Raw genomic sequence first — 14,138 nt, forward strand, 5'->3', positions numbered from 1 at the left:
GCTCTCTCCTAACAGTGCATGGTAAACCATGAACCATAATCATAATGAAATAACGACACAGAGACTTGTTTTTAAACGACTGAAATTAATTAGTATATAACTGAACTAACTAGTAGAAGAATAAAGAAAGACAGACAGAGTATGGTGGCGCAGAGAGAATGGCCCCACAATGCAAGATCACCAACTGCATACTCACACCGATCTTCTAAATGGGATGCGAGCAGCCAGCCCATTACTACGCCCAAGGTATCCACCTCCCACCCCAATGACATGACGTGAGGCCCACCTGGTTAGGTGGTTGCTGTTGACCCCAGTCGGGTAAAATCAGCCTAAGCCATGTATTGGAAGGGAGAGCACCTCAAGCTGCAAAGACAGATGGCGACTGCTACCGTTCTTTCCCGCCACAAGAAAAGCCGACACCAAACAACTCAATGAATAAGGGAGGGAGGATGGGAAACAGCAGAATGGAAACATTTCTATGAAATGGCACCGACAGCCCACCCCTTGCCCATTCCTATAGTCCAGTGTTGGCTAACCTTGACACTCCAGCTGTTATGGAACTACATAACCCAGCATGCACTGCTACAGTTTTGCTATTAGGGCATGCTAAAACTGTGGCAGGGCATGCTGGGATATATAGTTCCACAACAGCTGGTGTGTCAAGGTTAGCCAACACTGCTATAGGCTAACCAAACCAAACCCCACCCCCTGCCCAATCCCATACCTCCCAACTGTCCCGGCCGCAGTGTCCCGCGGTAGGGGGGAAGTTGGGAGAGCACAAACTGTTGCTCTGCATAGCAGAGCAGCGGGTGTGCAGGAGGAGAACCGCACGGCATCTATTCTCTTGTGTAGGGAGAGCCTGGGGGCTGCCCAGCGTCTCTGTGAGTGCTGGGCATGCCCCCAAAGTGCCGAAAACGTAAGCTCTGGTCCTTTTTCCTTAAGCTATGCCCCCTTTTTGGCTGCGCACGTCTTTGGCGCGCGGCCTGTCCCTCCTTCACAACTTTAAATGTTGGGAGATATGCAATCCTATAGGCTAACCAAACCTATCTCCACCCCACAACACTGCCTCACTAAACAAATAGTCCCTTCTTGTCCATAGGCCGACACCCACAGGCTTGGGTGTTTAATTACCTCCTTGCATATGAATTGCACTCCGTCCTACTAATGTTGTCAGTCGCAACACTATAAACCCAATCCTCATTGGTGGATAGAAGAAACCACTAGAGGGGATGGGTATGGGATGTCTGCGCTCTGTATCCCGGTGGTCAGAACCCCAACAGGGTGCCTAACCCCAGCCCTCTCCCTAACCCCGCTACTTACCTTCGGGTTTCCGGCGGTTGGGGTATTGACCGCATCCCATCTCCAGAGGTGGGACATGTCACCCTAGATTAATCCCGAACTTGTGTGTTTGTGAAGCTGCCCTTGGCTCCTGATACAGCAGAGGATAATTAATATTTACATGAAAATGAGTCTCTGTAAAACTGAGCCGTCTCTTTTCTTACACATCGTTTTCCAGTGTGTAGTTTACAAATTTACTTACACACACATGAGAATAAATATATATATATATAATTTTCACAAAACAACGAAGTCCCGGCACTCACTCGATAAGTATAGTTGGTGCTTGGGGTGTCTTCCATGGACCCAAAGGTCCCGTATAACAAGATACAAATGGCGGCACTCCACAACTGAGTTACTGATTGAGTTTTAATCCGACGTTTCAGGCACATGTCTGTCTTCTGGGATACAAAACAACATTACAAAAAGTTAAAAACACACACGTATATATATACATAAGGTTAAAATTACCTCTTTCAGTTGATCCAGTGCACCTGGTGCCCGCCGTCACTCGTTCACTGAACCACGCACACACTCTATGGGGTCGGGGTACGCAGGACGTCATACAACCTCGCCTCCAGGGCAACCCAATCAACTGAGCTGCTACCGTAACCATGGTAACATAACAACACACTGCGTTAAACATACACGTGTAACATCAAGACTCTGCAGATTCAGTTCTAATGGCAATAACATGATATACATAGCCTAGGATATTATAGATGTCATTTGCAACTTTCCTCTGACGACTTATAAAAAGCATTGCAGTCCCAAGGATTCCTTTAACCCCCTTAGGGGCCAACGTATCCAATTTAAAAATCCAGCGACTTTCTGCTTGTAACAGGCTCTTTGTAACAAAAGAAACAGCGAAAATAGGTTAAAATACAGGTAGATTGCGTGAAAAGATGTAACACTCGGGCAAATTCACAGGAGTATATAACAGAGGGATACTGGAAAATGTATTACATGTATTATTTGGTTACACCCATCATGACATAAGGATCATCTAGGGATAATAAAAGTGCCACCAATTCACTAATATTTAAGTGACTGTAATAATACAAGTACTCCCAAAGAATTACTGTGGGGGTACTGAATAGTATCCAGGTGTATAACCAGAAACGTGATTGATGACATATGTCAAAGATACGATATGTTGTCGCTATAGTAACCCTATGAGAGACTATATGGGATACTGGCAGATGGACAGAACCTTTTCAAGTACGTAAGGTATAGCAGTAACCAGGGCATTACTAATACTAACAGCAGGGATTATTATCCTGATTTATGTGGTGTTACATTAAAGTGTGGGAACACTATATACGTATACTATATAATATATACACACCACAAACATTATCAAGAATAACAAGAAACTGTATGAATATGTAGGAGCGCTGCCTTTAATGTTCTTTTTAGAACAAAATCTTAAATCACATATATTCTACATCTACCTGTATTTTAACCTATTTTCGCTGTTTCTTTTGTTACAATCTGAATATATCAGAATCTTATTATTTATTAAATAAAAGTTATGTTTTAAGATAATACTAGCCATCCCAGGACATTTCATTTCCCCCCCTCTTTTGTTGTTCTAGTCTTAACATTATGTCCTTGGTAGCACCCCCTTCACTACATTATTATTTAAAGGGGTAATCATTGTCCCCAAACTCGGGAGACCTATATCTCCTGTGCGACTAGAGAACTAATATCTACAGATCTGTGAAGTGCCATGCGTTCTTTGATTTGGCGTTCTGTCTTGCCCGCGTAGTGCAACCCACATGGGCAAGACAGCAAGTACACTACAAATGTGGTACTACAAGTTACTGGGACTCTGATCTGGAACCTCTTTCCCGTATATGGATGATGAAAAGTTTCACCTAAAATCACCGATCCACATGTAATATATACAACCCAAACATCGTGATCCCCATTCTTTTGAGTCAAGAAATGTTGTTGTTTTTTTTCTTTAATTTGGCTATATCTAGCTTCAGGTTCTTCCCACTGGTATAACAGGGCATCACTCTAGAATTAATCAAATTTGGCAAATCACCATCAGTATTAATTACTGATCACAGGTTCTTAACAATACTTGTGGTATCAGCACTTTTAGTTTTAAATTGGTTTACCCATGGTATGGTTTTTGCTTTCCTTGGGGGAGTTCAATTCAGCGCGATGTTGAATGGCGACAGGAGGGAGCTCCCGAAGATATTCAATACACCGCGCTGTTTGGGTGGTCTAAGGATTTCCTCTTGCACCCCCCTGGGGAGGGAGTGTTAGATTTAGGGTGCGGGAAGGGGGAGGTTAGGTTTAGGCACCAGGGAGGGAATGCTAGGTTTAGGGTGTGGGAAGGGGGTGGTTAGGGCTAGGCATCGGGGAGGTAGAGGTTAGGGCTAGGCATTGGGGAAGTAGAGGTTAGGCTTAGTCTTGTCTTCTGTCCTTATGGCTGTCGGGATTCCGCTGTCGGTATTCTGACCAGTGGCATCCTGACTGCCGAGATCTCATACCCAACAAGCAGTTGTCACATTCATTGTATCTGTGTACACCTGTGTACCATTAAGCGTTTCAATCAGTGGCAGATCTTACCTAGGGGCTGCGAGGCTGCAGCCCCCCCCCCCCAGTAAAATCCTCCACTGTTCAGTGACTGCACTGTGACTATATTGGAGACAGGCAGCCAGGAGGAGGCGTCTCCTCCCCCTGGCGTCTCCTCCCCCTGGCGTCTCCTCCCCCTGGCGTCTCCTCCCCCTGGCGTCTCCTCCCCCTGGCGTCTCCTCCCCTGGCCTCTCCTCCCCCTGGCGTCTCCTCCCCTGGCCTCTCCTCCCCCTGGCGTCTCCTCCCCCTGGCGTCTCCTCCCCCTGGCGTCTCCTCCCCTGGCGTCTCCTCCCCCTGGCGTCTCCTCCCCCTGGCGTCTCCTCCCCCTGGCGTCTCCTCCCCAGCCAGTCTGGGCTGTAATGAGCAGAGAGCGGATTCTATTGGAAGCTGCTGCTCTGCCTCTCGGGCAGCCCTACAGGGCTTCTCTGGGCTGCAACCATTGCAGCCCCGAGAAGCTGGTGTTAGGCGTGTACATGCGTGGCGCCATTGCTCATGCGCAGATCCGAACACCTGCCAGTTTCATTGAGCAGGTGCCGGGACCCAGGCCAGCAGCAGCAGCAGTCGCCCCCTCAGGTAAGAGGACAGGAGCCGCTGCTGGTTTCAATTAATTTCCGAATAAATAAATACACCGGTCTGTGGAGGTCTACTGTGTGCTAGCCATGGAAATATGACCACCTAAGTGTCTCATATAATCTGGAACACAGGTTCTCAAACTCGGTCCTCAGGAGTGCATGTTTTCCAGGTCTCCTCACAGATTCACAAGTGAAATCATTAGCTTCAATTGTGGATCTTTTAAAATGTGTCAGTGAGTAATGAGTACACCTGTGCTCCTGCTGGGTGACCTGGGAAATGTGTCCTGTGTGGGGAGGACAGAGTTTGAGAACCACTGATCTAGAACTTATAAAAACAGATAATATAAAACATAACATAATTTTTTATTATGTATAAGTGAAAACAAATATCTGTCACCATTTTCACGTGTGGTAAGTATTGGATCCCTTACAGCATAGCTTACACTGGCAAGGAAGATGTAGACTCATAGAAACTCCTGTTCACATCATGCCACGCAGTGCCCCCGGTTCACATCATGCCACGCAGTGCCCCGGTTCTCATCATGCCACGCAGTGCCCCCAGTGACCCCAGTTTGCATCATGTCACACAGTGACCCCAGTTTGCATCATGCCACACAGTGACCCCAGTTTGCGCCATGCCACAGTGTGACCCCAATTTGCGTCATGCCACAGTGTGACCCCAGTTTGCGTCATGCCACACAGTGACCCCAGTTTGCGTCATGCCACAGTGTGACCCCAGTTTGCATCATGCCACAGTGTGACCCCAGTTTGCATCATGCCAGTGTGACCCCAGTTTGAGTCATGCCACAGTGTGACCCCAGTTTGCGTCATGCCACAGTGTGACCCCAGTTTGCATCATGCCACAGTTTGACCCCAGTTTGCATCATGCCACACAGTGACCCCAGCTTGCGTCATGCCACAGTGTGACCCCAGTTTGCGTCATGCCACACAGTGACCCCAGTTTGCATCATGCCACACAGTCCCCAGTTTGAGTCATTCCACACAGTCCCTAGTTTGCTTCATGCCACACAGTCCCCACTTTGCGTCATGCCACACAGTCCCCAGTTCACATTATGCATTCCCACAGCTATTGTTATCTGTTGCTCCGTGACACCAGTCCGATGCTGGTAATGGTTTGTACTTGCTGATCACCAATGGTCCCCATCCAACCCGTTATACCGTAACACATGGCAAAGAGGAATAATGATTGCCATAGACCACATGATCAGCGCAGATGCTGTATGGAATGGACAAGGCCAGGAGCTACTGCACGAGAATTGGACTGCGGAATCGGCTGAACAAAGGTTGGGAGGATCGGACAGGACTGACTATAACAATCCAGCCCTTTATTCAGGCCGCAAACAATCATTGTTCCGAACAGTTGTGTAAGTGTGCGGCCGTCTTAAGGAGTAGAACTTTGCCATGGCCGAGGTAATGGCTGGTGGAACTATCAAGCATTATAAAGCAGAGGAGTGATCCCTTATATAATTAGTGTCTTTATTTGTGATAATGACTAAACTCTTAGTTTACTTTCTTATTGACATTAGTGAGTGTTTGTGTCCATCAGCTCAGAAAATATTTGGTAATAAATCTATGCTCATCCAATGATCTAACGCAATGTGAAATAACAGAATACAGCGCGTGGATGGGCTTTATGTCCATAGTAGATGTAATAGGAACAGAGAAACCGGGAAAGTCGATGAACCAGTTGTGACTCCTTAAATGTAAATCCAAGGTGACAATTGTGTATTGTGCTTGTTACTATGGATACTTGTTACCATACCCCCCTCTCCCTCCTGTAAGACACATTCTGGTCTGTTGTGGGGTATTAAGGTCTGACGTTAACTTCTGTTCGTCTCTCATTGTTGTTTGGATTTATTTTTTATTTTTGTTTGAATTTTCGGTCTGTGGTGTCCGCTTTTGTCCTGTTCCATCTTGTACATTGTTTTCACTCAATACATTGTGCAATAAAAAGGGTTAGGGGGCTGTACACGGACTTATCTCTGTGCTGTAGTCTGTAGACGGTTGTCCAGTAACTTCACCATGGCTTGTAAGGTAAGATACATATATATTTTTCTCTCTTGCGGAACTTATTGATACATTGCTAGAGGTTTATTTTAAAGAACCAAGGGCCTGATTCAGACCCACTCGCGAGCGGCTGTCCGCTCGCAAGTGGGTCGATGTTATGCACTGAGCATGCGCACGACGGAGGGAGCTCCGTAGTGCGCATGCGCCAGACGCGACGAGCGAAGGAAAGTCCTTCGCTCGTTGTGTCCGATCAAAGGGGGCGTGCTGTCAATGTTGATTGACAGCACGCCCCCTTTGGTGGGCGTGCCGGGGGCGTGCCTCCCTGATGGGGGCGTTCCCACGGGAACGCCTCCCGTCAGAAGCCGGCCCACTGACATCACTAGTGATGTCAGTGGGAGTGATTTTGGCTCTGATAGAGCCAAAATCACTCCGGAGCTTGCGGTTGAAAACCTCAACCGCAGGCTCCGGCTCGCAAATTCGATGGTCGCGATGGTCTCGACCATCGCGGCCATCACAAAGCACGCTCGTATAGCCTGTGGGTGGTGACCCACAGCTATACGAGCGTCCAGGAGGACGCTCCATGAAAATGGAGCCCGGCCCTCATTCAGAGCGTGCGCTCTGCTCAGAGCGTACGGCTCTGAATGAGGGCCCAAGTTCAAAATCACATAATACAATGTGAAAGGCCACTGAAACTATATTATTACAATTTATAAAAATTTTATAAAATGACTAAACCATGTACAGTACAGTACAGTATGCTGACTTCTACAATCTAGGCCTCTGGGGTTACCAACTTATATATAAATGTTTCTTCATTAGTTCAAAAGAATTTGTGGTTAACTATAATGTGATCTACTCAAATAGCTAATCCGCTTCTGCCGGGTGTTCGGTGGTCCCCAAACTCAGTCCTCAAGGCACCCTAACCAACCAGGCTTTCAGGATAACCATGCTTGGGCACATGTGACTTAATTAGTACCTCAGTCGTTTGATTTAACCATCTGTGCTCAATCATGGATATCCTTAAAACCTGGACCGTTAGGGTGCCTTGAGGACCGAGATTAGGAACCTTTGAGTTACACGGAGCAAATTTCTTCGACACATTAATGTACATGGTGCAAATATTCTGAAACAACAGCTGTATGTATTCCCCCTTCGATACTGGTGTTAAAGGACTTGAGTCGATGTTTTATGTTGGATTAAGGCGTTAAGGTCACCGCTTTTTAATAAAAAAAAAAAAAAGGAAAAATAACTATTTAAAAAAACAATCAGATGCTTTTTTGATTGAGGCTTTTTAAACCCCCTGCAGTCAAAATGACAAAAGTGAGATGAAGTTTACATATTTATCTTCAGAATCTGCGAGTACGGTATTATGTGGTTTATTGTTTCCATTTTTGTTGTTGTTGGAGGACAGCGCTTTGTGTGGTCTCATCGGAGCCACCCGGACCCCGTACAGCTATAGTCCCTGTCACAGCACAACCTCCAACCTGGCTAAGCTAGATGTGCTACTGCACGTGCACGGCCTGTCTGCCTGTCTTCTAGCTCTGTCGTCCAATGTGGAAGGACGTGCCCCTGTGCGGAGAGGGTGAGTTACGCCAGACACCCTGCAAGTGCCACTGGGTCACCACAGCTATTTGGACTAAATACTTCACTGTGTATTAGTAACCCATGTGTGTGCCTCACTATACCGCACACCAGCACCTGTATTATCCCCGACACTTTCCCGGCTGGATCTGTTGAACCTGCTACACACATTGTGTTCCTGCTGCATGAACCCTGAGTTATTCTGCCCGGTTTAGTTACTCATCATGTGGACTGACCTCCATCACGCGCCTCTGACTCCTATATCCGCACCTATAGGTTCTTCTGACAATATTTTTTACACTAAACATTTTACATTCCGTTTTGATATTTTCAATTTATAGAAGTTTGAAGTTGGTCATAAAAAAACTTACTGTAATTGTCAAGACGATCTCTAAAGTGTTTCCTATGATCTGGACAACTTGCTGGTTCTCAGGACACCAGGCTGAGCTCCTGGAAAGGCGGTCACTGGCCACCAAAGTGCTCGTGAATGTGCCAAGATGCTGCAAACTGCATTGAATGGGCCCTTTCCCAGCCAAAGAATGTCCTATAGCAGAGGTTCTCAACTTCAACCCTCAAGGTTTCCTAAAAGGTCATGTTTTAGGGATTTCTGTCTGTGGAAGCAGCTGGGATAATTAATTATTGACCCAGCTATAGATTAACTTACCTGTGTATGATAAAAAAAATCCACAAACCATGATCTGTTGGTGGAACTTGAGGGCTGGAGTTGAGAACCCCGATCTATAGACCAATATAACACAATTATTTGCAACTCTTGCTAATAGGGTTTAAGATGTTAGACTGATGTCTCTGTCACACAGGATAGATGGCAGGGGGTCAGAAAATAGGGATAATGTAATATGGACCTTTTTTTTAGTAGAGATGAGCGGTTTGATTTTGACTTGGTTCTTTTTGCCAAATTAGCACAAGTTCCGATTTATCCTATTAGCTATCCAAACACGTGAGAGCTGGAGAGCCCAGAAGATGCCGTTTTTGAGATCGGAATATAACTATAAGTAAAACTGAACCGCTTATTTCTACTTTTTAGGTCTGTGCGCTGACAGGGCTAATTTAGATGCCCAAAGATAATTTGTTTTTCTGATAATTAAAGACCATTCAGCATTATTTGTTGTTGCTATAATTTCACTCTATTACTAAACATTGTACAGAAAAAATTGCCTGGTCTATTTGTGAGGCGGACAGCCCAAATTTGGTAAATTGTCCCGTCAGACCTCATTGATGTGCACATACATTGGGGGTGGGTTGGAGGGGGAACTGCCCTGGACTCTAATGAGCTGGCCCCAGGCAGCGATATAGTATCTGTTTTACTGGATGTGCTTAGAAGTAGAACGCCTGTTCTATCGGAGGACAGAGCAATGAGAATAAAGCATTCAGGATCTCATTCTGACCCGGTCGCTAGCGCCGATGTGCTCGCAACCCGGTCGATGGTACCCGCAGAGCATGCGCACGACGGAGCCGGCTCCGTCGTGCGCATGCGTGAGACCCGGCTAGCGATGGGCACTCTGTCGCTAGGGGTCTCGTTGCAGACGGGGCGAGCTGTCCATGTTGAGTGACAGCTCGCCCCGTTTGCTGGGCGGGCCAGGGGCGTGCCCGGCCAAACGGAGGCATTCCAGTTGGAACGCTTGCCGTTTGAGGGCGGCCCCACTGACATCATTGATGGATGATGTCAGTGGGGAACTTCCTGCTCAAATAGAGCAGGAAGTTCCCTGGGGCTTACGAGAGCCCAGACCCAACCATAGGGTCTGGTCGTTAGCCTCGATGGTCGCGATGGTGATGACCATCGCGACCATCACCCTGGTCAGTCGCTAGAGCTGTGGGTGGTAACCCACAGCCTAGCGATCGACCAGATGGCGGCACTTTAAAAAGTAAGTGTCCGCCCTCATTCAGAGCGATCGCTTGCAGCAAGCGATCGACTCTGAGGTCCTCAATGCTGATTTACTCTCACTTCCACCACTTCTACAAGATAATCATCAATGCAGACTTTGATGAAATACACACAAGAACCTGGCTCCATTCTCGGAGCAGTGTTAGGATGTTATTTATCCAGGCCCATTTATAAGACTGTCTCAGCCCCTGATGTGTTCTGCCTGGTCAGATCAGTGGCGGTGATGTCACCATTGTACTAAGCCCTCTAATGGCGTGCAGTCATCGCTAGGTAACCATCCATGGAGTCAGGAATTATCTTCCTGCATAAAGGATGGCTGCAGATGCCCGTAACACACTGTATATACACACGCCATCAAATGGGCATCGGAGACCTGCATGCAATGGGGGCACTGAATGCAACACTTTTCCCATTAAACATTGATGTCTGTCAAATATGGGCTTCCGATGTCCATCCCTCTCACTGACGATCCTAGGCATTTGCAGAATCCGGAACAGAGGTCATGGACTATTCCAACCCCCTGCCGGTACATAAGGATCCCCATTTAAAAAATGGGGCTGTGGTATCCGGTGTAACTTAGCTGAATGTAGGAGATATCACCATTATCTCAGCTGTTGTTATGGGGAAATGGAATCGACTGTTTCCAGAAGATTTAAGGGGCCAAAAAATAGCCCCCCACCCCCCGGTAATAGAAAGATTTACAGATGGTAACACGCTGACAATGGGCGGGATGTACTAAAGGGGAAAATGCAGCAAAACCCCTGGAAATGTAGTTTTTGGGGGATTTACAGCATGCCCTTATGCACTTAGCACCGATGCATTCCGATGCCTCGACCCGTTGAGTAACACCATCTTCAGGTGGCGTTAGCCTATGGACTTCTGTCCGGGATGGTCCCCTTGAAAGGCATCCAATCGGCACCCTCCCTTCACACCCAATGGCCACCGTCCTTCTGTACATGCACGGAAGGACGCGACAGGGACTTCTGGGTTGTAGACCTAGAAGTCCCTCTAGCCGGGGGCATCACAAAGGACAGATCTTATCGGGAGAGCTAGGTAGATACCATCAATATTCTAGGTACATACCATGGTAATCAACCACAGTATGTACCCAATGAGAGGCGGGTTTACCGCATTGCAGATGTGGTGCTTAGTGCATCCCATCCTCAAACACCAACTGTCAACCCAAGTGCTGCTAAATGTCACTGGCAGTGGGTGTGGCTCCTCTATTTGAATAGAGAGGGATGGGAATGTGTTACTGCAGAGGTGAGAGAGGAAAATGTGTTACTACACAGGTGAGGGAGGGGAATGTCAAATGTGAGAAGGAAGAGAATGTGTTACAAAATGGGTGAGGGAGGGAAATGTGTTACTACAGGGGTTAGCGGGGGTAATGTGTTACTCCAGAGATGAGGGAGATGAATAAGTTACAACAGGTGTGAGTGAGGGTAATGTGCAGGGCCGGGTCTTGGGGTGTTTGACCAGTGCTGTCGAACAGGGGCGCCACCCCATAGAGGGTGCACCCCTCTCCAACATCCCGATTTCAGCGGGACAGCAATGTCCCGCTGTTACACCCGTGGGCCGAAGTGGCCCATTGGTGGTCTGGTCGGGAATTTGGGTACCCCCACCTCCGCAACTGTGCGGCGGTGCTGGAGGCTGAATGGATACTGCGTGCGGCATCCATTCAGTGCCGGGAGAGGGCTGGGGGAAGCCCAGCTAGTGAGGAGTGCTGGGCTCCGCCCAGCCTGATGTTACATGGGAGGCATGCCATGTGGGCACACCCCCAAATAACATCAGTTAAGGGGCGTGGTCTATGTTAATTAGGCCACACCCCCATTTTTCAGTTGCTGTAAGAGGCGCCATGCACCCAACTGGCACAGGGCGCTACTATCCCTGGAGCCGGCCTTGGGAATGTGTTACTACAGCGGTGAGGGAGGGGAATGTGTTGCTCCAGAGGGAGGAGAATAAGATTCTATAGGTATGAGAGAGAGTAATGTGTTACCACAGTTGTGAGGGAGGGGTTGCATTTCTACACAGGTGAGGGAGGGCAATGTTGAATGTCTTATAACAGAGATGAGGAAGTGGAATGTGTTAGTGCACAGGTGAGGATGGGTAATGTCTTACTAATGCAGTGATGAATTACTATAGAGGTGAAGGATTAATGAGTTATTGAAGTGGTGAGATGGAAATGGAAATGGTAAATGTCTAAGGTGTACCCGGGTGATACCGGTTATATCAGCTAGTGGTTATATAAGAGAGTAACTTACATGCTTTCTGGTTTGTTTCAGGATGTCCAGCTCTGTCTTGTGATTCTAGGGGCCATTCTGGCCGCAGGTGGGTGAAATAAGGGGCTATTTTTTATTCTGTCCCAATGAAGCCGTTTGTGGGTGGTGATGGGAGGGTGGTCGGGTGAACGCTGGCGTGTGCCAGTGCATTGGGATGGCGTTGCTGGGACGTCCATAAATTATCCACTGCAATTCCATACGCAGCCTGAGGGCTCATAGCGTGCGCTGAAGTTAGCAGTTCCTGAGTGAGGTCTGACCTGCATTACCTGTGCGTATGGGTCCGATGTTACTCGATGTTACCGATTATTTCGCTATGCTGCCAAGTATACGGATGTGTGTAAGGTGAAGGGTGCGTCCTTATGTTAGGCTGTGATCACAATGTGCTTGCAAACATTTACATATCACCGCTAATATTAGCAACTGCGTTGCGTGCGTATAATATAATAGCGCTCCTTGCTGAATCAGGCCCTCAGTTCGGAACTTGATCTCGGATTTTGGATTTCCTGTAAACATGTCCAACCAAGTCCAAATTATATGATTTTAGCTGTTTTTTTTTTTTTTTTAATTTGAATACAGATCAGAAATCAAAACACAAAGATGAATCCGGATCCTAAACCAAAACCAAAACATGGGGGTCCGGGCACATCTTTAATATGTATAAATCCTAAAAACCCGCGAATAGCATAATGTAACAGAGCGGAAACCATAAATACACAATCTGTCATGTACTTCTCTTCTGTGCATGAGTTTAGACATTTTGCTTTTGAGTTCATAGGTAAACTGTAAAATAAAGTGTTTGACTAAAGTGTTGTTTATCCATTAATGATGATGTAAATGAGGGCAGTAGTGTGTTGTTCTTTATGCTGCATATGCTGGAGGATGTTCCTCTAACTCTCTGCTGCCCCCTGCAGGACGGGCTGAAGAATACGATCACTTTCATTATGGTGAGTTCTTTGTATTGTTTATTTATACAGAGGCACCAATTATTCAGCGCTGTACAGGGAATATTTGTCATTATTTGCCCTGCCCCAGTGGAGTAATATGATATATATACATTCAAATGTGATCATTAGTATAATTTCCCTGCATTGGGTATTAAACACAATGATCCCTATGGCTATATGTATTTTTGAAAAGTATCAGTGTGTTTTTATCAACAAATAGATCTTACTGACTGCTCTGGGGCTCATTTACATTTGGATGTAAAGTAATTTTATGGCACGCCTCTCAGATGTAGCAGTACAGTCCACTTTACCACCGCGCTCATAGGTGCTGCTTTCACAATCTCCCTGACATGCACTTGCAAAAGTAGATAAGTCATGTATGCACTAAGGTAAATTTATTCAACAGCCAATTAACTTGCCAGTATGGCTTTGGATTGTGGGACAATACCGGAACAATTGGGGGAGACCCAAACAAATACAGGAAGAACATATAAACTCTACAAATACAGCACCCTGGCCAGGCATTGAACTCATGACCCTAGTACTGCTATGTAGCAATGCTAACCTCTGTGTCTCCATGCTGCCCCAAGTGATGTCATTACTAATTGACGTGTAGCATTTTATTTTACTTCATTGGAAGTCATCTCCACCATGATGCCCACTGATGACCCATAACTGATACCATAAGTATCCGTGCCCCATATGTAAGATTTCTCACTGTCATTGCTAGGGACCAGTTTAGGGGCCACAGACGAGAACGGAGCTTGCTAAGTCGCTCACTGCCATACCTGATAGCTGGGCAGAGGTGAGGGACTGTAGGGGAACCCTCACTGTTACCAGATTATAGTCACTCCCATACCTGATAGCTGGGCAGAGGTGAGGGACTGTAGGGGAACCCTCA

General features: G+C 46.8%; 1 protein-coding gene across 1 annotated transcript in view; it reads left to right on the top strand.

Annotated features, from left to right (window-relative positions):
* The first annotated feature begins 6,456 nt into the window (after window positions 1–6,456).
* Window positions 6,457–14,138, top strand: part of LOC148442631 (sodium/potassium-transporting ATPase subunit gamma-like) — a 28,853-nt gene continuing 21,171 nt past the window's right edge. The window contains exons 1-3 of the mRNA XM_088463697.1: window positions 6,457–6,557; window positions 12,297–12,342; window positions 13,205–13,237. Of these exons, the coding sequence (XP_088319823.1) occupies window positions 6,546–6,557; window positions 12,297–12,342; window positions 13,205–13,237 (91 nt within the window). The 5' untranslated portion in view covers window positions 6,457–6,545. The remainder of the gene's footprint in view (window positions 6,558–12,296; window positions 12,343–13,204; window positions 13,238–14,138) is intronic.

The sequence above is a fragment of the Taudactylus pleione genome, unplaced genomic scaffold (assembly GCF_031769625.1).
Source record: "Taudactylus pleione unplaced genomic scaffold, aTauple2 ptg001428l, whole genome shotgun sequence".
NCBI lineage: Eukaryota > Metazoa > Chordata > Amphibia > Anura > Myobatrachidae > Taudactylus > Taudactylus pleione.